The sequence below is a fragment of the Bos grunniens genome, chromosome 8 (assembly GCF_055505025.1).
Source record: "Bos grunniens cultivar Pamir isolate PY7600 chromosome 8, Bosgru_T2T1.0, whole genome shotgun sequence".
NCBI lineage: Eukaryota > Metazoa > Chordata > Mammalia > Artiodactyla > Bovidae > Bos > Bos grunniens.
Window position 1 is genome coordinate 44,051,396 of NC_141172.1, and position 24,641 is coordinate 44,076,036.

General features: G+C 40.8%; 1 protein-coding gene across 4 annotated transcripts in view; it reads left to right on the plus strand.

Annotated features, from left to right (window-relative positions):
- The window catches only part of ENTREP1 (endosomal transmembrane epsin interactor 1), a 111,019-nt gene that overhangs the window by 29,155 nt on the left and 57,223 nt on the right, over positions 1-24,641 (plus strand). For 2 of the 4 annotated variants that reach the window (XM_086415451.1, XM_086415452.1), the window contains exon 2: positions 18,937-18,993. In XM_086415451.1, the coding sequence (XP_086271577.1) occupies positions 18,982-18,993 (12 nt within the window). In that variant the 5' untranslated portion in view covers positions 18,937-18,981. Of the gene's footprint in view, positions 1-5,124; positions 5,619-18,936; positions 18,994-24,641 lie in introns of those variants that run through there. The other 2 variants (XM_086415449.1, XM_086415450.1) reach the window with 2 other exon arrangements.

Here is a 24,641-nt window from a genome sequence, read left to right on the forward strand (position 1 = left end):
ACCAAAACCTTATAAATCAGTATCTTCGCAACTGGAGGCTTAGAAATTATATATATACACATATATATGTCAAATTATTTTTTTCTTATTGAAGTATAATTAACTTATATTAGTTTCAAGTGTACAACAGAGATTCAGTATTTTTATACATTATAAAATGATCACCATGGTCAGTCTGGTTATCATCTGTCACCATACAAAGTTATCACAATATTATTGACTCTATTCCCTGTGCTGTATACTATATCCCTGTGACTTATTTATTTTCTAACTGGGAATGTGTACCTCTTAATCTCCTCACCTATTCAGAGGTGGTTGCCAGAGGGGATGGGGGCGGGGTATGGGATGAGTGGAATAAATGAAGGAGAAGTTGTATATATTTTTAGGCTCCCTTGGTGATCTGACAAGCACTTCAGACCAAGAGCCCCTTAGTGGAGGGTGAGAACTCTGCTCACACCAGGCAAGGACAGCCTCTCTTGTTATCCTCCAGGTTTTCCCTAAACATCTTCTAGGCTTCACATTTGGCATAAGTAAAAGATTTGTTTAAGAGATTTCTTCAAAAGTGCTCAAAGGTGAATTACAGATTTAATGTCTACAGAAACTTGAACCAGGAAGCTCTGAGATTACAAGGTTTCACAACATGCACACACGCGAATATACACATACTCTCTCATAAACAGACACTTATAAAACACAGTTTATTACATTTATATGTGTAGCTTATTTCTCCTAGAAAATTATAAGCCATAAATAATTTTTAGAGCAATTGACTTGAATTGTATTTTGTGAGATTTGCATTATAATAAGTTCTTCAGTATTTAATTTCAAAGAGAAAAGTATGGCTGCAGCCCTTCCATTTAATAGATAAGTCTGTCTTGGGGCCACTGGCATTAGAAATCCTTAACAACCAACCTGCACCATTATTTCAGAAAAACAAGAGTACCTGGTTTGCCCAGCTGTGCTCAAGTTGCTTTCTTTTCTTCCATTTTTTTTGTTTTCTCTCTCTCTTAATTAGAAAAAAAATTCCACAGCTCTTTCTTTGCAAAATGAATTTTATAATGCAAGTTGCCACTCAATTTCCTGGACACAATCCTTGTTCAAAATTGTACCTCAGGGAAAAACATGAGACCATGGTACTTCAGGTCTTAAAGTTTAGAATGAAGCATTTTTCATTTTATTCTAGGTCTGAAAGTTTAACTATCCCACACCTTAGTTCGCCTGCTTTTCTTGTTCTCTGCTCTCATGCTGATCACCTGAGAAATCATGGTGATTAGAATGGCTGAATTTCAAAATCGCAGGCCTTGGAAGCAATAGAGGCTAGAGAAGTTTGGAACTGCTCAAGATCACTGAGTGGAGGAGAGACTAGAACCTGGGATGTCTGGCTCCTAATTTGGTTCCCTTTCCAGTAGAACCCAGTGGTTTCAGTCCTTCCTATGCATAAAAATCATCTGGGCAGCAATGCCTGGCTGGGGGCCAGCAAAACCTCTTCCTCCAACATACTTACATCTAAGTTTGTATTCAAGCCAAATCCCTTCCAACTATTAAGCTACTTCTAGTCCCCTCCCATATAAAAATGCCCATGTAAAGATTCTTGAGTCTGACTACTATCATTGTTATCAATTCATGTTTTTTAAAAATTTGTTAGAATGCAATTTGCCAGTTCTCTCCAGATTGTCAGGTTCTGTGAGTGTAAAGGAAGTCCATGAACGTGCATTTCAACCTACCTTTCAAGTGGTTCCGTAGTCCATGAACCAAACTTAGCAAAGCTGCTCCAGAGACACCAAATTAAAGGAGGACTTCTGGATTCCACTCTGCCTTCTTCAGAGAAGCTTTTCTCCTCGTAAAATGTTAAGTACTGGAGGCAGGTTGCCAGGGAACATGTTTCTCCTAGCACTCTAATTAGCTGACAGGTTGGGGCTTCTGAGAAATGGTGGGAAGCACTGAGGAGTTTGTATAAAGGTGTCCAGTGTAACCTGAGTGAAAGAATTTGAATGTCTGGGCAGAAAAGGCTTTGAGTATGGGAAGTGGAAAATGAGGTATGTGGAAGGGAGGAGTTGATGTAAATTTCTCCTTGGAATTTGGCTTTAATATTGAGGAAAGCTGGCAGCTGGGTTCCACCCAACAATATACTACAACCACTGTTTCCTTGCATTTTCGCCCACGTTAACGAAATGCCTGGTCACATTTTCGACATGTTTGTCTTTATTTTAATTATTTTTAATATGTCTCAGTAAGGGCTTTATTAAGAGATAATGATAGATTCACCTGTAATATTTATTGATACAGTTCCCCCATTTAGTGTTCGATTCATTGGTTTTTAGTATATTCACAAGGTTGTGCAATCATCACCAAAACAGACTTCAAAAGATTTTTTCACTTCAAAAAGTCACCTGAACTTTTAGCTTTAAACCCCCATTCAATCTAACTACTCCCCCCATTCCAATTCCTAAGCAATCATTAATCTACTTTCTGTCTCTATGGATTTGTCTGCTGTCGAGATTTCATATGAATGGAATCACATAATATATGGTCTTGTGGGACTATCTTCTTTCACTTAGCATGTTTTCAAGGTTCGTTCATGTTGTAGCATGAACCAGTACTTCACCCCTTTATATTGTTGAAAATATCCCATCGTATGGCTCTCCTGCATTTTGTTTATCTGTTCATCCACAATGCCGGATTTCATTTATCCATTCACTCACACTTGGGTTGCTTCTACCTTTTGGGCTATTGTGAATAATGCTATTTGTGTATAAGGTTTTATATGGACACATGTTTTCACTTCTCTTGGGTATATACCGAGGAATGGAATTATTGGGTCAAATGATAATTCTTTAACTTTTGAGGAATTGCCTGTTTTCCAAAATCCTCACTTAACTATTTTTAAGCCAACATGAAGTCAGTGACTCTGAATCATCCTATAAGAATTTAGTAACATACAACTCAGCCTGATCAGGTATAACTTAGGACTTACTGTAACCAATTGTTTGGGGGGATGCAAAGAATCAATCTTGAGTTATAAAACCCAAAGTTCAAATACTCAAGAGTGCTATTTGGCATAATCTTGAAAGTTGGGGCAAAGTTTCATGGATTTGGGTTGATGGAAAAGAATCTCACAGCTATAAATATGACCAATAACAACAACATAAAAGAAAATTTCTGTGCAACAACTCTTAATCAGCAGCTTAGGAAAAGGTTTAGTGGCCTGAAAAAATACGTGAAGCTATTGGATAAACTATCTATGGATTTTAGTTACCTTTGCTGTCATCTGTTTCTATATAGGGAAACAGACAAAAATTTAAGGGTAAAGTACGTAGAAAGATTTGAAAATATTTAAATATAAAAACAGAGTACTGCACAAAGTACAACACCATGAATTTGCTCAGAATGAGTCTCACCCATGGAACTGGCATCCACACCAAGAAACAGACCGTTACCAGCTCTCCTGGAGCTCTCCCTTTTCAGCCATTAAACATCCAAAGGAAAGGAGGGTATCTGATTTCTGGCACCAACCTACACAGACCCAAAGAATACATTTTTGACAGTACGTTTCATTTTGGGTGTCAGAGACTGACCAGCGGAATAAACTTATTAGCTGACAGAGTTTCTCAAGACTCAATTAGACGTTTTTACATTATACAATGTAGTAGAATGTTAAAAACTGAATACCTTTAAGCTTGTGCATAAATTAAAATGTATAATCTGGCACACGAGAAACTTTCAATCTAACATTACTTGCAATTTAAGAATACCTACCGTACGATGTTTTAAAGTGCATGAAATCACATACTTCAAACGTTTATTTTAAAAGACAACTCCTTTTTTTCTTTCCAGGATTTGAAGTTTATTACCAAAAGGAGTTTGTAAAAGAAGTCCTTGAGACTATTAATCACAGGTGCTTTAATAATTCAAAAAGTGTACATGTAAATGCACATTGGCAGTGCATTCCATTGTGAGTTGCAGTAAGTAATGAACAAAATGAACACAGCCTTTGTAAGCAGAGCATAAAAACGGATACACGTTTCCTTTGGTTTGGTGGGCAGGAGGATATAAAATACCCTCCCCTTACTTATTACTCACCTAATAATGAGACTGACTTTCTGCAGAGTGACAGTGCTCTTGTTCTTAACCTGGAAAAATTCTATTATAATCATTTTATGTATAAGAACACTTTCAACACATAAGAATTCCTACCATTAGGAAATAAAATTTTACAAAGGCAAATCATTTCTTTTTAAGTTCTAAATATATTTTATAAATTACCAAAAACAGATTAGAATTTTATGAGGCCATTTCTTTGAAAGTCTGGGATTCTATGTTCTACCAGATGATGCCTAATACAGCTCAGGAGTCAAGGTGAGACGGCCACAGAGTGTATATAGTAACCCTTGCCAACGCTCCAGGCCGTTGGTTGTCTTTCTGGATGCCGGATACTTCCAAGGAAACCTTGGCCTCCTGCCCACTCCTACGTCGGTGCCAGGAAGGCACCCCTACCCCTCATTCCCCACCTCCCAACTTCCCAGGCGGAGGGGCTGCAGAGCAGTCAGCGCCGGGAAGCCCCACGCGAACGGTGACTTTGCTCTGCGTCGTCCTTTCCCGAAACCCTGAGGCTTAGACTTTTCCCACCAAGTTACCCACAGCTCTCTTCCTGCCATCCTTCCTCTAGGCGGGGGAAAAGTTTAAAGCCGGGCTGCCTTCGTATGAAAGGTCGCCAGAGTCGCGCTCGCGGCTGGACCGGAAAGGGGCGAGGGTCCCCAGCGCTCCTGCGGCGCTCCTGTCGCGCCCCAGCCTGTTGGCTGTCGGTATCTCCGCGCACAGACCGCAGTTCCCTCCTAGCCTGAGGGAACCTGTTTTAAAATTGGGGCACCTCTTCTGGAGCCCCGGGAGAGAGCGCTGGTTTGGCGGAGCCCCAAAGGGTGCAGGCGCTGCGCGGCGGGACCTCAGGCCGTGCGTGGTGTGGGGGGCGGGGTGTGGGAGTGGGGCGCGCTCGGGAGGCCGGAGGCCGACCCGCCGGCTGGCAGGTGGGTGCGGCCGGCGGGAGCCGGGGCGGCGGCGGCGGCGGCGGCTGCTGCGGCAGCAAGTGGTTGGGCCGTGCGCATTTTCTTCCCGCCCCCTCCGCGTCTGAGCCCGCCCGCGTGCTCAGAGCGCGGCGCTGGCGGCTCCTCTCCGCGCCCTCTGCCCGCTGCCAACGACCGCTCCTTCCCCGCTTGTCCATGTCCCTGCCTGTGGTGCTCCCGGGCTCCTGCTGCCCGGTGGCCGGGCTCTCCGGCGGGCCGCAGGCCGGGGGCCCGGGCGCCGCGGCGGCCGCCGCCCAGGAGCCGCCGCTGCCCCCACTACGGCCGCGCTGGCCCCGGGCTGCGCTGCAGCCCCCGGCGCGGCCTCGCTGCGGGGCTACCGCCGCCGGGGTGCTGGCCGCGCCGCCTGCGCTCTCCTCTCGCCGGGCCGCCGCCGCGGCCGGAGCTCCGGGCTCCGCGCTGCTGCCCGCTCGCCTGCTGTTGTCGCTCGGTCTGCTGCAGCTGATCCTGGGCTGCTGCATGGTGGCACTCAGCTTTGGGGCGCTGTCGCTGAGCAGCTCCCCGCAGGTGAAGAACTCGTGCCCGTTCTGGGCCGGCTCCTCGGTGAGTGCCGCGCGCGCGCCCCGCTCACCGCGGGGAGCAGGGATCTTGGGCCGGTTCCCTCCACTGCCTCGTGATTGATCGTCCCAGGGCTGCACTTGGGGAGGAGAACCTCTCAGACTGGTTGAAGGTTTTGGGCCGTTGAGGCTGAAAACAAAAAAAGACGTAAAGAGAGTGGAGTTCCATGGTGAATTGGGTTGCACCTGGACGGTGTCTATTTCATGTAGACTAACGGGTTTTGTTATTCCTGTCAAACTAATAGGATAAACTTGATTTCCAGCCCTTGGGGAGATTGGAAGGATGGGGGTCGGTGGCAAAAAAAAAAAAAAAAAAAAAGCGGGAAGAAAATGAGTAAACTTCTTTCAGCCATTGAGTGTTTACTTCGCTGACAGCGTCCGCACCGGGAGGGCAAGGCTCTCGATCTGTTTTGTTCACCAGTTTATCAGCAGTGCCAGGCACACAGTAGGGGTATATGTGGGATGGATGAAGTGACAGGTTGGGGCACGTCACTTCTTTTATTCTGCACTGAGGCAAACGTAAACATGAAGTGTCTGGTGTAAAGTAACTCCACTGTGTTTGGGGGACGAGCTCAAGAGGTAGTAACAGTGTGTGTTAACTTGCCGTGTACTTGGTCGTTAAAGGAGGGCCCTAGGCCTGCACTGGGTTACCGGAGCCAAACAAACTGCTAGGCAGAATTTAATTCTTGAGAACATGAAGCCATCATGTGGATGAGCTTGGAGATGTCTACCCGGCTCTGCCACTGGCCCTACGGGACTGGCGCCTCCAACAGAGAAGGCTGATGTCGGGCAAAAATGTGCTGCCCTGGAGCATCCCTACTTCCAAAAGATTTCACAGCTTCCAAGGCAATCAGTGTCTTGATGTTTGTTGGGGATTGAGAGACTTGGAAACAGGTCTTCGTGAAGTGATTGTGGAAGATGAATATGAAGCAAACAGTCTTTCTCTAAATTAAATCTAAAAGCCTGGCAATGCCTATAGTTCTTACTGAGATCTGTAATGAATGTAGGATACCTAAAAGCATTGGGTGGTCCTTGCAAGTCCACACAAACCCACTTTCAAGACCAATTTTAAGAATATGGTGGTGGTTGTTGCTCACTCCTGTCCGACTCTTTGCAACCCCATGGACTATAGCCCACCAGGTTCCTCTGCCCTTGGGATTTCCTAAGCAAGAATACTGGAGTGGGTTGCCATTTCCTCCTCCAGGGAATCTTCCCCACCCAGGGATCCAATCAGGGTCTCCTGCATTCTCCTGCATTAGCAGGTGGATTCTTTATCAAGGAGCCACATGGGAACCAAAGAATTTTAAGATTATAGGGAGAACGAATTGAACCCAAAGTAATTGCTTGAATAAGAACTGTAAGAACATTAGGTATGTAGAGCCTGGCCTGGTTTTTATACTTAAACTGATGCCAGTTTGTTCTCCTTATTTTGATGCTGGATGATCTTGTGGTACGGCCTGTGCTATGGTGGGTGGAATTCACAATCTTTTATATGTGCAACATATAAAAGAAATCCCCCCTCCTAGCCCTGCCCTTGGGCTCTCCCACAGGCTTCTGGGAGTTCTTTAAAACTTCACGGGGAGGAATATTCTCAACAGGGTAGGTAGGGGTTGGATCTGTCTTGCTTCTTAGTCCACTTGTCAGACTAAATTCAGCCAAATAATGGGTGCATTTAATTTCTCTAAGTACCCTGGGCCAGAAGTGACTCTTGCCTATATTTTAGGGATTTGCTCTTTGTAAAATCATAATCTCTTGTCTTGTCAAAGATAGCTAGTTTAGGATTATTGAAAACTATTTTTTCTCTCCTAAAATTAAACCCCTAAATCAGTGTACTATTGTGAATTATATCAGAGGTAAATGCATTTTAGATGTCATTTGAGCCATGGTTAGATTTGATGAACTAACCACTTCAGTATTCTTGCCCAGAGAATATCATGGACAGAGGAACCTGGTGGGCTACAGTCCATAGGGTTACAAAGAGTCGGACACAACTGAAGCAACTTAGCACACACGCACGCATCAGATGGCAAAGGCTACTAGTTTGGGCCTGCTGGCTGGGCATGTTCTTGTCCCCAGGACCCAGCAAACCAGAGCAGGGAAAGAATCAGTGATTTGGAACTAAGTCTCTTCTATAGGGTCCTTTTTCCACCCTGTGCCCCCCAGCTCTATATGAAACTTGGAACTGTTATTTTCTGTGGCCTGTTTCTGAGGTTGTCTTCAGAATTTGCGGTGACAACAGAACCAACAGATACTGCATGTCCAGAACAACGGAATAGGATTTGAGAATGGCCTTAAGTCCCATAACTCTTTTGCGGGACAAGAGTCTCAGCAGTAGCATACCTTTTGAATTTGTGTGTGTGAGAGGTGGTTTTTTGGTTTTTTTTTTTTTTAACTCTTCTTTATGGAAAAATTTAAATTTATTAAAAGACTGTACAGTGAATTTTCATATGCCCCTAACCCACTTGTTGCACACTCTTTTATCTGTACCTCTTCCTGGTTCTGTTGCTGGCTCTGTGTGTCCTCCTCTTCCCCCTGCACTGGGTGGCTTGTGGGATCTTCGTTGCCCAACCAGAGATTGAACCCAGGTCCTTGGTAGGGAAAGTGTGGAGTCCTAACCACTGGACCACCAGGGAGTTCCCTCTGTGTTCTGTTAACTCCAGAAGGATGGGCTTTCCAAGCAGGGTAGAAAGTAGTTTCAGCATGCTCTCCAGTCTGTTTGTCAGATTCACTTCCCGTGTTATTGTGAAACAAACCTCAGACATCATTTTATCTGTATTTCAGTATATCTGTATTTTTAAAAAGAAAATCTAAGTGGACTAGAGAGATAGCGTAGAAGTGACCAGGAAGTCTTAAGAACCTCACTCCACTTTACTATTTTATTGTGAAAATTTTAAATTTCAACACACGTTGAAAGAATAGTATAATGACCACCCTCCACCAGTGACCCATTACCCAACTTTAGTAGTTATCAACACTTACACGATCACTGTATACTCAGACTCATTCTCCCTTTGTAACACCCACTGGATTATTTTAAGGCAAATCTCCATCATTGTAATTTCAACATTAACTATGTCACAATGTATTTCTAAAAGAAAGAGACTTAATAGTTAAAGGGGAAGGGCTTGATAGCACATTGTAACTAATTTAATTACAGCTAAAGTTTTTATGAAAACTTTAAAAAATTATGACTTGAAGCTTGCAGAATTTTTTTAATGAACACTTTTGTTGAGATATAATTCACATTCCATTTAAATCTACTTAAATCACCCGTTTAAAGTGTGCAATTCAATGAATTTTATTAAATTACAGTTTTGCAACCACCCCCACGATCAATTTCAGAAAATTTTCATCACTTCCCAAAAGAAACCCTGTACCCATTAGCAGTCACACCCCTTTTCTCCCTTACTCCCTTATCAGCAAGCAACTACTTACTTTCTGTCTCTATGGATTTGTTATTCTGGACCTTTCATATAAATGAAGTCATTTGTGCCTGGCTTCTTTCACTTGGTATAACATTTTCAAGGTTCATCCATGTTGTGGCATGTATCAGTACTTCATTTCTGTTTATAACCAAATGAGCATCCATTGTATGGCTATAATGTTTTATTTATCACTCAGAATTTTGACTGGCCTATGAAAGTAGGTAGTTGAGTGGCAGTGCCAGCTTATGTGCTATGCTAAGCTAAGTCACTTCAGTCGTGTCCAACTCTGTGTGACCCCATAGACGGCAGCCCACCAGGCTCCCCCGTCCCTGGGATTCTCCAGGCAAGAACACTGGAGTGGGCTGCCATTTCCTTCTCCAGTGCATGAAAGTGAAAAGTGAAAGTGAAGTCGCTCAGTCGTGTCTGACTCTTAGCGACCCCATGGATTGCAGCCTCCTCCGTCCATGGGATTTTCCAAGCAAGAGTACTGGAGTGGGGTGCCATTGCCTTCTCCAAGTGCCAACTTAAGTCTAAGGTTACTTCAAACCCACGTAAGAACACAGTAGAAAGATATCCTCATATTTCAAGTTTTGAATAACCATTATATGCCTGAGTCTGCTATAGCAACTAAATCAGCAAATCTTTTGGCTTCAATAAAAGTTTTGCTCATATATTTGATACAAAATTAAGAGCCAAATATATTCATCTGAGGCTTCTCTGGTGGCTTTCCTGTTGGCTCAGATGGTGAAGAATCTGCCTGCAATGCAGGAGACCGGGGTTCAATCCCTGGGTCAGGAAGATCCCCTGGAGAAGGAAAAGGCAACATACTCCACTATTATTGCCTGGAAAATCCCATGGACAGAGGAACCCTGCTGTCTGTGTTCCATGGGATTGCAAAGAGTTGGACATGATTGAGGGACTAAACAACAACAGCAACAGATTCATTTGAAAGGACCATTTTGGTTTTTTTTTTTAATTTTTTTTTTTTGAAAGGACCATTTTGTTAAACACACTGTAGTTAAGGATATTTTCCAATGTATACTCCTGTAACTAGTCTCACCTTCAGCCTGAGATTTGGAGGCTTCCTTCACTTGTCTGAACCGTGAGGGCGTATTTTACCTGTTGTAATATATATTTAAGAATTAGCAAGTCCTATAAAGACTCTTTCCCCATACTTCACATTCTTAACTTTCAGCAACTTGAAGGGAGTGTTTTTAATGTGCTTATTTTTGGGGGGGCACTCTATGATCATCTGTTTCCTTGATGATGTCCTTGACTAATGACTCAATCTATTATTATTCCCGAAGTTCATGAAGCTAAGAGATTAGACACTTTAAAAACATACTGAAGTTTGATCCAGGTGGGTGGCACAGGGAGGATTTGAATGTCCGTGTTCAGTCCGTGCTGTCTTGGCTCCCGGTTTGGAGGCATAGTTAGTTAATATTACTTAGATCCCACTGAGATTACAGAGACCAGCCTACCACACTTTTAGGTTAATGAAAGAGTAGAGAGAATTGCATTGTTTTCTGTCTCCCTCAAAAACCAAAATTCCTGACCCTAATGACATGTAGGATCCTTGGGAGATATTTCAGGCAAGTGGTAGAGAATTAGTTACTATTTTTTGTTCTTCTCTGGGGACCCTAATGGCATTTATCATCATTCATGTCTCTGTGTTGAAGTCACTGACCTGAGCTCATGGTCACTCCTCGCTTGATTCTGTGATTCTTTGGCAAGATTCCAGTTCCTTATAAAGACACAGACATTGGTGAAGCTTAAGGTTAATCTTTAAAAAGTTTTACAATGACAAAATGTAAAAAGTGAATGGTTCAAAGGGGAAACTAACACAAAAATTCTAAAATCTCAACCAGTCAAACAATAGTACATACATTTTTTCTATCGTGGTCATCAAGTACTACTTTAATATTGCAGCAGTTTTTTAAAGTATAAACTTTGAGATGAATTTCATTTTCTTTGGTCCTTTATTTTACACAACAGCAGAGTCATAAGTTCTTGAGCAAATGTTCAGCCTCTCAGCCTCAGTTACTCATCTATAAAAATGAGTGAGATGATTCTTGCCTCAGAGTTGATTTTGTTAAAGTATAATTAGAGAACATTTAGGAAAATGCTTTGTTGCTGAGCACTAACACCAGGCCTGGTACATACTAGAACTTCTGTCAGTGTTTTTTAAACATAAGGATAATATTTAATTAAGGTAAGGTGAACAGATTAGTTTTTGTGTTTTGTTCTGTGGGATATTGTGGTAACCAACAAGCATACACAAGAAATACCCAGTTGTCCACTTTGTCAGATCTTTTACTGAGTTGCCCTGGGCAGATAAAGAATGATACATGCACATATACATTAAAAAAAAATTCCCAATATAAAAGCTATAGGGCAAGATAGGTTATTAAGAGGTGTGAATATTGTGTTTTTTTACAAGGTAAATATGGGATGTCTATAATATGACCTTTTTTAACTCTGTATTTAGATACAACAACTTTTAATGAACAATTCAGAGTTCAGAACATTTTTGCACTGCAGCATGTTATTGGATTCCTGGAGCAGGAAATGGCAACCCACTCCAGTATTCTTGCCAGGTAATTCCATGGACAGAATAGCCTGGTGAGCTACAGTCCGTGGGGTTGTAAAGACGTGACTGAAGTGACTGAGTACGCATGTGTTAATGGATTAAAACAGAAGAATAGGGTAGTAGAATTATTAATATATGCTTTAGACTTTAGTGATTTGATTTTTAAGCTGAAAAGTTCAGGTACATTCACAATATATGGTGGGTAACAATGATTCTTGCCTGGAGTATCTAAATATCCTTCTTTACAATGTTAGAAAAAAAGAAAGGCCTCTGCTTTTCACTATGAGCTACAAGGAGTGGGTTTCAAGTGAGTGAAACCAAACTTGTAATAAATCTCATTATAATAATATAGAGATAACTTGATATTAGAAAATAGGTTCTTCCCTATTTATTCAGAGCATGTTGTATCTTGCACTGGGCAGAAAGAATGCTAATGGAGTTGCTTTTTACTGTTGCTCTACTCTTTTAAGAAGCACAGGAGTGAAAGTGTGTTTAGGCTTACACAGTCATCTTTGAGCAAGTTGATTTCCTGTTTTTGACCTTCATTCATTCATTTATTCTTTATCCACTCATTCACTCATTGACTCCGGCCATAACTAACTGAGTGCCCCTATGAGCCTTTAGTGATACTTGAGTAAATACTCAGAGATCCAAGTCCTCATGAGATTGTGAGTGAGTGTAAAACACAATTGAACAAATAGTAGCATTATGGAGTAATGAAAGGCCAGTGTTAGGGCCCTTCTTGAGTCCCTTCTGATGCAAGTCCAGCTGCTGCTGCCCCTGAGGAGAGTGGAGGTATTGAATACACTGTATCTTCCTTTTCACGTCCCATCCCCTCTCCCCAATCATGAATTCCACACCTTTCCCCAAAATGTGAACCTCCATTTCTTAAGTCTTGAGCTCTTAAAGGATTCATCCCTAGCTGCAACACTTTTGTTCAACATTCCGGGGCTTCTACCTATGCAGTCCTACTTCCTCTGCTTCCCCTTCTCCATCTCATCAGTCACAGAGTTTCTCTCATGTGTTAGGGCTTACTTAAGCTTAAAGAAAGGGAGAAACTGAGTAGAAGCTGGCGTGAGACTTTGTTGCAGGGTTCAGGACTGAACAACTCCCCACCTACGACTGGAATATAGTTTCTTGAAGCATCCATAAAAAGTGCTGTTTGCAAAAATCCTCCTGAAATTTAAAGTGGGTGTGTGCTAAGTCTGCAGAACAATTCAAATGGAAATGATATCTTTAAGTATTTTGTCTTCCAACTCATGAATGTGGTATAGGTCTTGATTTATTTGGATCTTTATTTAATATTGTTCAATAAGGTTTTATTTCTTACTACTGAGGTCTTAACGTTTTTTTGTCATATGTATTTTGAGATTATTGATATTTCTTATTTGTCAAATACATTTTGTACTTTTTTAACAATTATGTTTTAAATTTAGTTTGCTCATACATGGACTTCCCTGGTGGCTCAGATGATAAAGCATCTGCCTACAATGCAGGAGACCTGGGTTCAATCCCTGGGTTGGGAAGATCTCCTGGAGAAGGAAATGGCAACCCACTCCAGTATTCTTGCTTGGAAAATCCCATGGATGGAGAAGCCTGGTAGGCTACAGTCCATGGGGTCACAAAGAGTCAGACACGACTGAGAGACTTCACTTTCACTTGCTCATATGTGCTAAGTTCTCCCTAAAAGAAAAAAATAAAGAAAGCTTAGTTCTTTTGTCCCAGAGACCCTTCATTTGAAATTGTTTCTGTCACGATCTATCAAAATATTTTATTTATTCATGTATTTATTTATACACATATGCTCCTTTCAACTTTAACAATACTACTCCTGGGACTTTTTTGTAAATGTCCCAGAAATGAAAAGCACTTGTTTGTAAGGATATATGTCCTTGATGTTTATTGCAACATTGTTAGTAAGGGTAATAAATTGAAAAAAGAGTGAATACCCATGAATATGCAGATGATTGAATATATTAGGTGCTGGCTATACAAAGGAATATTATGTAGCCATTAAATGGAAATGAATAAGAGCTAGTCCGGTAAGCATGAAGTGATTTCCAATGAAGTATTTGTTGAGAGATAAAAAGAAGAGGAGGAGGAGTGTCTTTTATGATTTTTTTGGTAAGAATCACACCCCTGTGCCTGTGTGTGTATACTTAAAATCCAGGTAGGGAACCTGAACCGCAAGGCCTCATGGATTTCAAGTTCCAGGTTGTAAGTAGAAGCAGCCCAGGCCCTCTAGACCAGCAGTCCCCAACATTTTGGGCACCAGGAACTGGTTTTGTGGAAGACAGTTTTTCCCACAGATGGGGAGGGGATAATTTCAGAATGACTGATGCTCTTTATGTTTATTATGCCACCCCTGATCTAACAGGAGGCAGAGCTCTGGCGGTAATGCAAGCAGTGGGGAGTGGCTGTAAATACAGATGAAGCTTCATTCACTGGTCCTCTGCTTACCTCCTGCTGTGTGTCCCGGTTCCTAACAGGCCACAGACCAGTACTCACCCAGGGGTTGGGGACCCCTGGTCTAGACGAGCCCCACCAAGTATGTTTCCTGGAAGAAATCATTTAAAGGAAGGAAATATCCTATTGAATTTAAGATGATGAAAGTATATAGTGCACAAAACAGGCTGCTGATAGTATGTTTAAACATAGATATATACAAAGAAGCAGTCCCCTGTCTGCCCATATGTATTTCTCGTCCTCGATATAAGTGGGTAGACTTGTCCTCTGCTGGTTTGTTGTGAAATGATTGCCTGCAGTCAATAAATGGAGAATTGAGAGTGTTGCAAGCAGGCCTATGAGCTTTGGATTTCAAGTGGCCCTGTAATCCTTAGAGTTAAAGAAGTTCTTGTGAAATAGTGCATTGGAGTGATTTTGGTAAAAAGTGCATTTGAAAGAAAGTCCTCATAACTGCCTTCAGGAGATTCACTTTACTGCATACACAAAGATAAATGTGTTCCGATGGCATCAGAATGTCCCTGGGCTGAATAATTACTTTGCTCATCCTTTCTGACCTGCTTATGAACTGTTTTATTTAAAGGGCTGATGGTGGCTTCCACCTTGCGCTTTGGCAAAATGCTGGTTCTTCTTTACTGAGGATGTTTAGGTTGTTTACTGACATATCATTCTGCAACATGAGATATTTCTCACTGTATTCCCGCCCCCTTTGTGGAATAAGTGTTCAAGAACATTTTCAAATTGCCAATCGTGTGACAAGTGCTGTACTAGGAGCTGGGGATTCAGAGAGACAAGACAGGAGTTCACAGTCAGTGGGCAAGACAAAAATGATACGATATTTTGGGGGTAGAAAAATTATGTGTAGAGGGCTTCTAGGAGGGTGAGGTGTTGAGATTAATAAGGATTAACAGAGAAAGTGACTGTGAGTTGGGACCTTGCAAAATGCATAGGCGTTCTCAGGCAGGAGAGTGGAGGGGAGCTGAGAGATTTCAGTGGCAAAGAGAATCACGGAGTCCTAGAATGTCTAGAGCCTAGCCAGTCTGAGGAAAGACAAGTATGCCTGGAAGGAGGGTGTGTGGTGGGTGGACCAGGGATATGTGGAAACCAGGCTTGAGAAGTAGGCAGGAGAAGATCCTGAAAGGCCTTGTTTACCATTTTGAGGAATTGACTTGCCCCGTGAAGGATGGGGCTTCCCAGTTGGCACTAGTGGTAAAGAACCCACCTGCCAATGCAGGAGACTTAAGAGACGTGAGTTCTATCCCTGAGTTGGGAAGATCCTTGGAGAAGGAAATGGCAACCTGCTCCAGTATTCTTGCCTAGAGAATCCCATGGACAGAGGAGCCTGGAGGGCTGCGGTCCCTATGGTTGCAGAGTCAGAAACAACTGAAGTAACTTAGCACGCACGCATGTAGGATGGGTACCCACCTAATGAAGGGAGGGTTGTGGCCGGGCATTCTTCTTCTTTTTTAAACAAAAACGACTTTTATTTTTTACTTATGGCTGCACGGGGTCTTGTTGCTGCACTTGGACTTTCTCTAGTTGTGGTGAAAGGGCCCATTCTCTAGTTGAGGTATGCAGGCTTCCCACTGTAGTGGCTTTTCTTATGGAGCACGGGTTCCAGGTGAGCGGGCTTCAGTAGCTGTGGCTCACTGGCTCTAGAGCACAGGCTCAGTAGTTGTGCTGCATGGGCTTAGTTGTTCCACGTCTTCCCGGACCAGGAATTGAACCCCTGTCCCCTGCATTGATGGGCAGATTCTTTACCCTTGAGCCACCAGGGAAGCCCCAAATGTTCTTCTTATGAGGCTGACTTTGGCTACAGATTAGGTGCTACTGAGGGCCAGAAGCCTGGATGGGAAATACTGATTCCTTCATTTATTATAAGGTAGGCTACTTTCTGTTTGTGTGTTCTTAACTGACCTTAAGAAAAAACATACAGTCAGTGAAAACATTTTAGGACCATGGACATGAAAGATAGTCCAAGATGGTCTACCAGGGCCCATGTAATCAATAGGAATATTAAATGTTTGAGGTAAAGGCCTTTGAATTTCTTGTATTTTTAAAAATATATACTTTAACAGAGCTAGAACAAATAATCTCACAATTTGTATGGAAATACAAAAAACCTCGCATAGCCAAAGCGATCTTGAGAAAGAAGAATGGAACTGGAGGAATCAACCTACCTGACTTCAGGCTCTACTACAAAGCCACAGTTATCAAGACAGTATGGTACTGGCACAAAGACAGAAATATAGATCAATGCAACAAAATAGAAAGCCCAGAGATAAATCCACGCACCTATGGACACCTTATCTTTGACAAAGGAGGCAAGAATATACAGTGGGTTAAAGACAATCTCTTTAACAAGTGGTGCTGGGAAATCTGGTCAACCACTTGTAAAAGAATGAAACTAGGACACTTTCTAACACCATACACAAAAATAAACTCAAAATGGATTAAAGATCTCAACGTAAGACCAGAAACTATAAAACTCCTAGAGGAGAACATAGACAAAACACTCTCTGACATTCATCACAGCAGGATCCTCTATGACCCACCTCCCAGAATATTGGAAATAAAAGCAAAAATAAACAAATGGGACCTAGTTAAAATTAAAAGCTTCTGCACATCAAAGGAAACTATTAGAAAGGTGAAAAGACAGCCTTCAGAGTGGGAGAAAATAATAGCAAATGAATCAACCGACAAACAACTAATCTCAAAAATATACAAGCAACTCCTACAGCTCAACTCCAGAAAAATAAATGACCCAATCAAAAAATGGGCCAAAGATCTAAATAGGCATTTCTCCAAAGAAGACATACAGATGGCTAACAAACACATGAAAAGATGCTCAACATCACTCATTATCAGAGAAATGCAAATCAAAACCACTATGAGGTACCATTTCACACCAGTCAGAATGGCTGCAATCCAAAAGTCTACAAATAATAAATGCTGGAGAGGGTGTGGAGAAAAGGGAACCCTCTTACACTGTTGGTGGGAATGCAAACTAGTACAGCCACTATGGAGAACAGTGTGGAGATTCCTTAAAAAACTGGAAATAGAACTGCCTTATGATCCAGCAATCCCACTGCTGGGCATACACACTGAGGAAACCAGAAGGGAAAGAGACACGTGTACCCCAATGTTCATTGCAGCACTGTTTATAATAGCCAGGACATGGAAGCAACCTAGATGTCCATCAGCAGATGAATGGATAAGAAAGCGGTGGTACATATACACAATGGAGTATTACTCAGCCATTAAAAAGAATACATTTGAATCAATTCTAATGAGGTGGATGAAACTGGAGCCTATTATACAGAGTGAAGTAAGCCAGAAGGAAAAACACCAATACAGTATACTAACGCATATATATGGAATTTAGAAAGATGGTAACGATAACCCTGTGTACAAGATGGCAAAAGAGACACTGATGTATAGAACAGTCTTATGGACTCTGTGGGAGAGGGAGAGGGTGGGAAGATTTGGGAGAATGGCATTGAAACATGTAAAATATCATGTATGAAATGAGATGCCAGTCCAGGTTCGATGCACGATACTGGATGCTTGGGGCTGGTGCACTGGGACAACCCAGAGGGATGGTATGGGGAGGGAGGAGGGAGGAGGGTTCAGGATGGGGAACACATGCATACCTGTGGCGGATTCAGTTTGATATTTGGCAAAACTAATACAATTATGTAAAGTTTAAAAATAAAATAAAATTAATTAAAAAAAAAAAAGAACTTTTTGTAAATAGAATCAGAGCAGGAAGTATGCTTTTTTATGCCTGGTATCTATTGTTCAGGATCATGTTTTTGAAATTCATGTTGCTGTTAGATGTATTAGTAATTTCTTTCATTGCTGAGTTGTATTCTTTCCTACGGGTATTCTATAATTTGTTTACCCTTGGATGGATATTTCGATTGTTTCTAGTTTTTGGCTATCATGAATAACCTGTTATATATATTCTGTGCAGGTCTTTTTTTGGTGGACATTTGTTTTTTATTTCTCTTGGTACAATAATGAGGAATGGAATGCTGGATTGTAAGAGAGATATAGGTTTAGTTTTTATATGAAATTGCCAGAGACCTTTCCAAAGTGGCTTCATCATTTTACGCTTCCACTATTTATGAATGAAATTTCTGATTGCTCCACGTTCTCCCCATATTCTCTCAATATTTGGCATTGTCAGAATTTTAAAATTATAGCCATTTATAGTGGTTAATTAGTGCTATCTCATGGCGGTTTAATTTGTATTTCTCTGATTACTAATGATGTTGAATTTTTCATGTGATTATTGACCATTTGTATGTCTTTGTAAAGTGTCTGTTCAAGTCTTTTGCTTTTAATATTGAGTCATGAGAATTTTTAATGGATACTATGTATAACTCATTGTCAGATATATGTGTTGAGAACATTATCTCCAACCTATGTTGCTTTTTAAGAAGTTTTTGATTTTTGATGTAATTCAGTTTTAAAATGTCTTTGCTTATTCCCATGGTCGTGATGGTAATCTTCCATGTTTCCTTCTAAAAGTTTCATAAGCTTTAGCATTTATATTTAGATCTCAATAAACTTTGAGTTAATTTTTATATTTGTTGTGGGGTAGGGATCAAGGTTCATTTTTTTTTCCTGTATGAATATCAATTTTAGCTCCATTTACGGAAACAATGATCTTTCCACCTTGAGTTGCTTTGGTTCTTTTGTTAGAAATAAATTGACCATATGTGTTTCAAAAAAAAAAAAAAAATATATATATATACTTTAGAGATCGGGGATTAGTTATTGGAACTTTTCTAGATTTCTGATACTGTTTGTCCTTGTAGGTGATACTCTCTGGAATCATAGGATTAACAACATGGAAGCGACCTATGATACTCCTGGTATGTACTGATCTTATAAATTTTTACCCTTTGTAAAATGTGCAATTTATGAAGTCTATAGAAACAAACTGTTGAAATGCTAAAGCTTTCTTGTTCCTTAAAAAAACAAGTTAACAATGGACACTGTTATCCAGATGTTCTCATAACAGTAAAGTGAGATGATAATTTTGCTATACGTGTGTTTCAAGTTCCAGGATTAGCTCTATTGTAAAGATATGACAAACACAAAGCAAAGCAAAACTAAACGGCTTACTCTGAACATTTTGAACATACACAGAAGTGGAGGGAATGATATAATAGACTCCCTGTACCGGTCATTCAACTTCAACAATTATCAATTCTTAGCCAGTCTTGAGGAGGTTCTCCACATTCTTTTTCTTTCTCATTCTTTTAAAGGAAATCTCAGCTTCAATCATGAATACATTATTTTTTATTGTTATAATGTTTTGGTTGGATAATCTCAGAAATTCCTTGCTTAGATTCCCTATATTCTCTCTTTATCACATCTATTATATTTTATCACATATATTTTCATGGCAGTAGACTTTGTTCTCTTTTAAGGTATTGAGGTAAAACTCACATAGTATAAAATGAACCATTTTAAAGTGTACAGTTCATCCTTTGTTTTTATTTGCTGTGTCCTTTTGATCAGTAAATGTTATAAAAAATAGACAAATGCGCAGAGAGGCTAACGTACAAGGATGAGGTAGAGGATCTAGGAATTTGATATGAAGTATAATTTAAAATTATTTTTTCTGTATTGCATCTCCTCTTATTTTTCTCCCATCCATTTCAAAATAGGGTTAAATGATTTTCTAAACTCATTCTGTAAATATACTTAATATAGCCAGACTGTCATCCTTCAGACTACTGTTTGCAAGGTGATGGGTACAAATATAAAACTAGTTAAATTCTTACATACAAGGAGGAGAAGCTCATTTTAAAATACAATGAGAATAATGGTACTGTGTTGATGGTCTTGAAAAACTAACCTGGAGAGTTTTCAGACCCAGAAGACAATGCAGGCAACATTTTATAACATTTCACATCTCTTTGCTAATATTTCCAGAAGGAACAAATTACTGATGCAGTATTTTAATATATTAGACAGCAGGATAGGAGAAAAGGAAGCTTTGGATGAATCTTGTGGCATGTGCTGGGGTTTGTTTTGCAACAACTCTCTAGGTTACAGTCTCTGCAGAAAAATGTTTGACGGTGTTCAGTGTTTATGCTAGTATTTCACTATATGCGTCATCTTTGCACTGTCCTTTTCCATTGGGTCATTATTGAAATGCTCAGTGACCCTCAAGTATTTAAATAAATTAAAAGCAGAAAACTATCTAATCTAATGCTATTTGTACTTTTAAAATTTCAAATGGTGAGGAGAGTGACTGCTTGTTCTAGATAGATATTAAGAAAGTCCACCTTTTAAAACATTTCTTTCTTTAACACTGTTTTCTTGTGGAAAGGTGCCTTGTGAATTTATTCTGTGAGCTCAAGCAATTTTAACTGAAAATAACCCCAATAAAAATGTATTTCTCATCTTTGTTGATAAGTATATGAACTTTGTGACAAAGTTGTAACCAGTTTGTGCGTATCACGTTGTGCCTGCTTTTTCTGTTTAATATTAAATTAAGTTCATATCAGTAGCTATTATGTTTTCCTGAGCAAGGATTTCATATGCCTATCAGTTAGAATTGCTAAGTAGCTTTTTGTCATATTTCTGTATTACCTTTGGTTGTTGAGTCTGTTGGACATTTGAGCTTCTGTGTTTTGACTGTTAAGAATATTTAGAAGGCCATTTAGTGATTATTTTGAAATGTTAATTAACATCAATTTATAAAGAAGATAAGTTAATTGACAGGAATTGTGCAAAGGAAAACTTTCTGAGTGTATCAGTAGGTCATTTGAGCCTTATGTATGTGTTAATCAGTTGTGTCTAACTCTTGGCGAGTTAGACACGGACTGTAGCCCACCAGGCTCCTCTGTCCATGGAATCCTCCAGGCAAGAATACTGGAGTTGGTTGCCATTCCCTTCTCCAGGGGATCTTCCCAATGCAGGAATCAAACCTTGGTCTCCTTCATTGCAGGTAGATTCTTTACCGTCTTGAGTCACGAGGGAAGCCCACTGAACCTTACTCAGTATAATAAAGGAAAAAAAACAGTCTGTGTGAATCTTAATTGTATATCATTATAACCTGTGCCAAATGATTTTGTTATGTAAAAAAGCAAAATGAAAAAAACTGATGTGCCAGTCAGACACTCCTAGTTTGAGTCCTAGCTAGCCACTTGACTTTCCAGTGTCTAGTTTTCTTTTCTGAACAGAGAGGATACTCTAGTGACACCATGGGGTGGCTCTGCCACCCTCCCCAACCCCCCCCCCCCAGTGGATACTTTTTTTTTTTTTTTAACCGCACAAGCATTGCCCTTTGTGAGTTTAGGGAATCTGCGGTTGGATGATTTAAGTGGGAAGCTGTGTTCATTAGAGAAACCAGAAGTGCCCATGTGTTTTCACCAGCTGAGCTGGTCCGAGTTACAGCCCTACCCACCTGCACATCCCACACTCAACCTACAGAGGCGCCTTCTGACCCTGGCACAGCCAGGCTGTCCTTCAGAGACTAGGACCATCTGCCCAGAGCTGTTTGTTTAGCTGCCTCCTCTTCTGGGTCTCAGCTCAGCAGTCATTTTGGGAGAGAGATACCTTCCTGAACCACCCCGATTGAGTGGCCCCTCTTCCATGCCCCTCACTGGGTCCCAACCTCTGAGTACTGGCTCCTCGGTCTGAGAGCAGCCTGAGTGCTTTGCTGGGTGAACCTCTCCTGTGACCCCCAGTAGATGGTCAGTCAGTTCTGTGAGGACAGGGGTCTCTCCCCAGGACCAGTGGGCTCAAGACATATTTATTTCTGAACAGTGGGGTTACTCTTGCAACCAATAAGCTGTTTAGGTTCTGGGCTGGTTCTCAAAGTTTCTCTTTTTGTCCTAAATGTTTCTCACTTGTTTTTGTTCTCTGAACTTTGTGTTTACCTGCTTTTAACTTTAGGGGGGTTAGGGAGTATTTTGGCTTTTCAGGGGCTTTCCAGTGGCAGGCTGTTCTCTGTTTTGAGTTGCTGTGGGCACACTGGTCTAGAACACTTGAGCACTTCCTTTTCAGAGCTGTTTGCATTTGTGCTCCTTTTTGTTTGTTTCAGTGATTACATCAGGTTTATACTGGTTTGAACAAAGAAGGGTTGGTTTGACCTAGTTCCTTCAAACTCTAGTTTTCATGGAAACTCAGAGTTGGAAACTTCCATTTACTGAGTCCTCTTTTATTGATAAAATAAAAGTCCTTCCTTTTATTGATAAAATACTCAGATGCCAGAACAAAATACAATGTTGGGAGATACTTTGTGAATGTTTGTATCTGTTTTGGCTATGACTGGAATTAGAATTGGGGGTATGTGTATGTTTGTGCATTTGTGTGTGTGTGTTCTATCAAAAATACTTGTATAGTTTCCATTAAGATTAAACATTTTTAAAAGATGGTTTTATTTTTTTCTAGTTATCATTCATTTTTTCATTCTAATAAAATATTGTAGATTTGTTTAGAAATCATAGATTCAGTGCTGGGAATGACCTCAAAGACTGTCTTATCTAGGCACCTCAGTTGGAAAATGGAGTTGTCTTGGTAAGATAGTTGCAGAATGGGTTGACTGGACCTGATATCCCAGGTAGAGAGCCCCTGTCTCAGCCAGGGAAGTTATTTTCTTATTGGATTTGCACAGTCAGTAATGAAACCATGCTAAGACTGGAATAGTACAAGCTTTAATTGATGGACAGAGGATAGAGAAGAGGGAACCTAGTTCACAAATCAACTTCTCAACCCAGTTTGGGTGAGAGACAGCAAATGTAATGGAGAGTTGAGGTAAAAGGGAGGGCATTGGAAAGAGTGGATAGAATACCCATGTGTTATCCAAGAATGGGGTAACAAGTTCCAGGGGACCTGGAACTAATGCAGCTCTTCTTTTCAGTCCTTGCATGGGCTTTTCCAGTTGTTGTCATAGCCATCATCAAGTGTCATGGTGCTGGTGGTGTGTCATAGCATGCTAATGCATTACAATGAACATATAACGAGGCTGAAGTTCTACTAGAGGTCAGCCTTTGTTTTTCTTTTTTTCTTTGCAGCTTCCTCCTGAAACTCAAAGATTAAGACTCATTGGTTTCTGTTTGAGGGAGTGGAAGGGTCTCACTCTGGGGCAGCAACCTCAGTGACTGGTGTTTTTCTTTGGTGGTATACTTGGTAAGAGTCGCCACTGTGAAAGCCCAGTCAGGCATGCTGCCTACAGTTTTGGTTGCTTATGAAGTGCTAATTTGAGCTATAGTTATTTTTATTTTTCTTGTCAGTTTGAAACAGAGGGGATGAATATGACCTTCAATGACTATCAAAAACAGTTTTATTCTCTAGTACCAAGAATGAAGAAGATTCTTCCCCAGTGATGTTCTGGGGTTATGTATATGGTTTATTCTCAACTGCAGGTCCTGTTGATTTGAATTCTAGACTAAAAATAGGAGAAGTAAGTGAATTGGCTCTTTTTAGAAAATGATCCATCAGTTTCTCTTCTAACTTCAAGATTATAGTATTTAGGGTAAAACCTCATTCCCCAAAGAGCCTCAAAAAGTGGCATGCATAACGTATACAGAGATTTTATTCCCCCTCAGCTAATGGTCCCAGTAGGCTAGGCTGGTAAGATGGTCCTGCTTCATGAAACCATTTGGGGATCCAGTTTCTTTCCATCTTATTGTGCCTCACAGGAAGAGTAATGGAACATCCAGACCCTTTTGTCAAAAGAGATTGACAAATTGGCATCACTAGATAGTCAGAAATATACATATAGGTGGGTTATAGTGCAGGATAGGTAGTGGCCCTTTCATTCCTGATGATATAAAGAACAGGAGGAGGGCAGAATACCTCGGCACAGTTCAGGAATCTGTACATTTATAAAAGGAACTCTGAAGCTCTGGCTTGTGCAGTTTGGTTCTTTCAAGTACATTTCACGGTTGTTAATAATTTGGAATGAACTCCCTGGTTTGAAAGTTCAAGAAACCTGCATTTTAATGCTGACATGTTACCACTAATTATTGGATGGTCTTGGGGAAATCTCTTGATTTCCCCTTCTATAAAATGAGAACTCAGAACACTCTCTTTAAGAGTCCTTCTGGCTCTCATATTATAGGTGTCCAAAATCCTCTTTAGTTACCTGGAAGGTGTTTTAACTTTAGATGTTCATTTCCACCAGGTTATTGTAAACTCCTGCGTATAAAGTGAAATATGATTGTTTCACACTTGGTATTTTATATTTATCTTTGGCTGTGTTGGATCTTCGCCACGGCATGTGGGCTCTTCTATAGTTGTGGTGCCTGGGCTTCTCTCGTTGCTGAGCGGGCTTAGTTGCTCCAGGGCATGTGGGATCTTAGTTCTCCAACCAGGTATCAAACTCATGTCCCCTGCATTGGAACATGGATTCTTAACCACTAGACCACCAGGGAAGTCCCTACACTTGGTGTTTTAAGGCATAAAAATGGAGGGCTTTTCTCACTCTTTAGAATTATTAATACTACTCTCTTGTATGCATATAATGCATAAGAGTTTACCAGGTTCTTTCATTTACCAT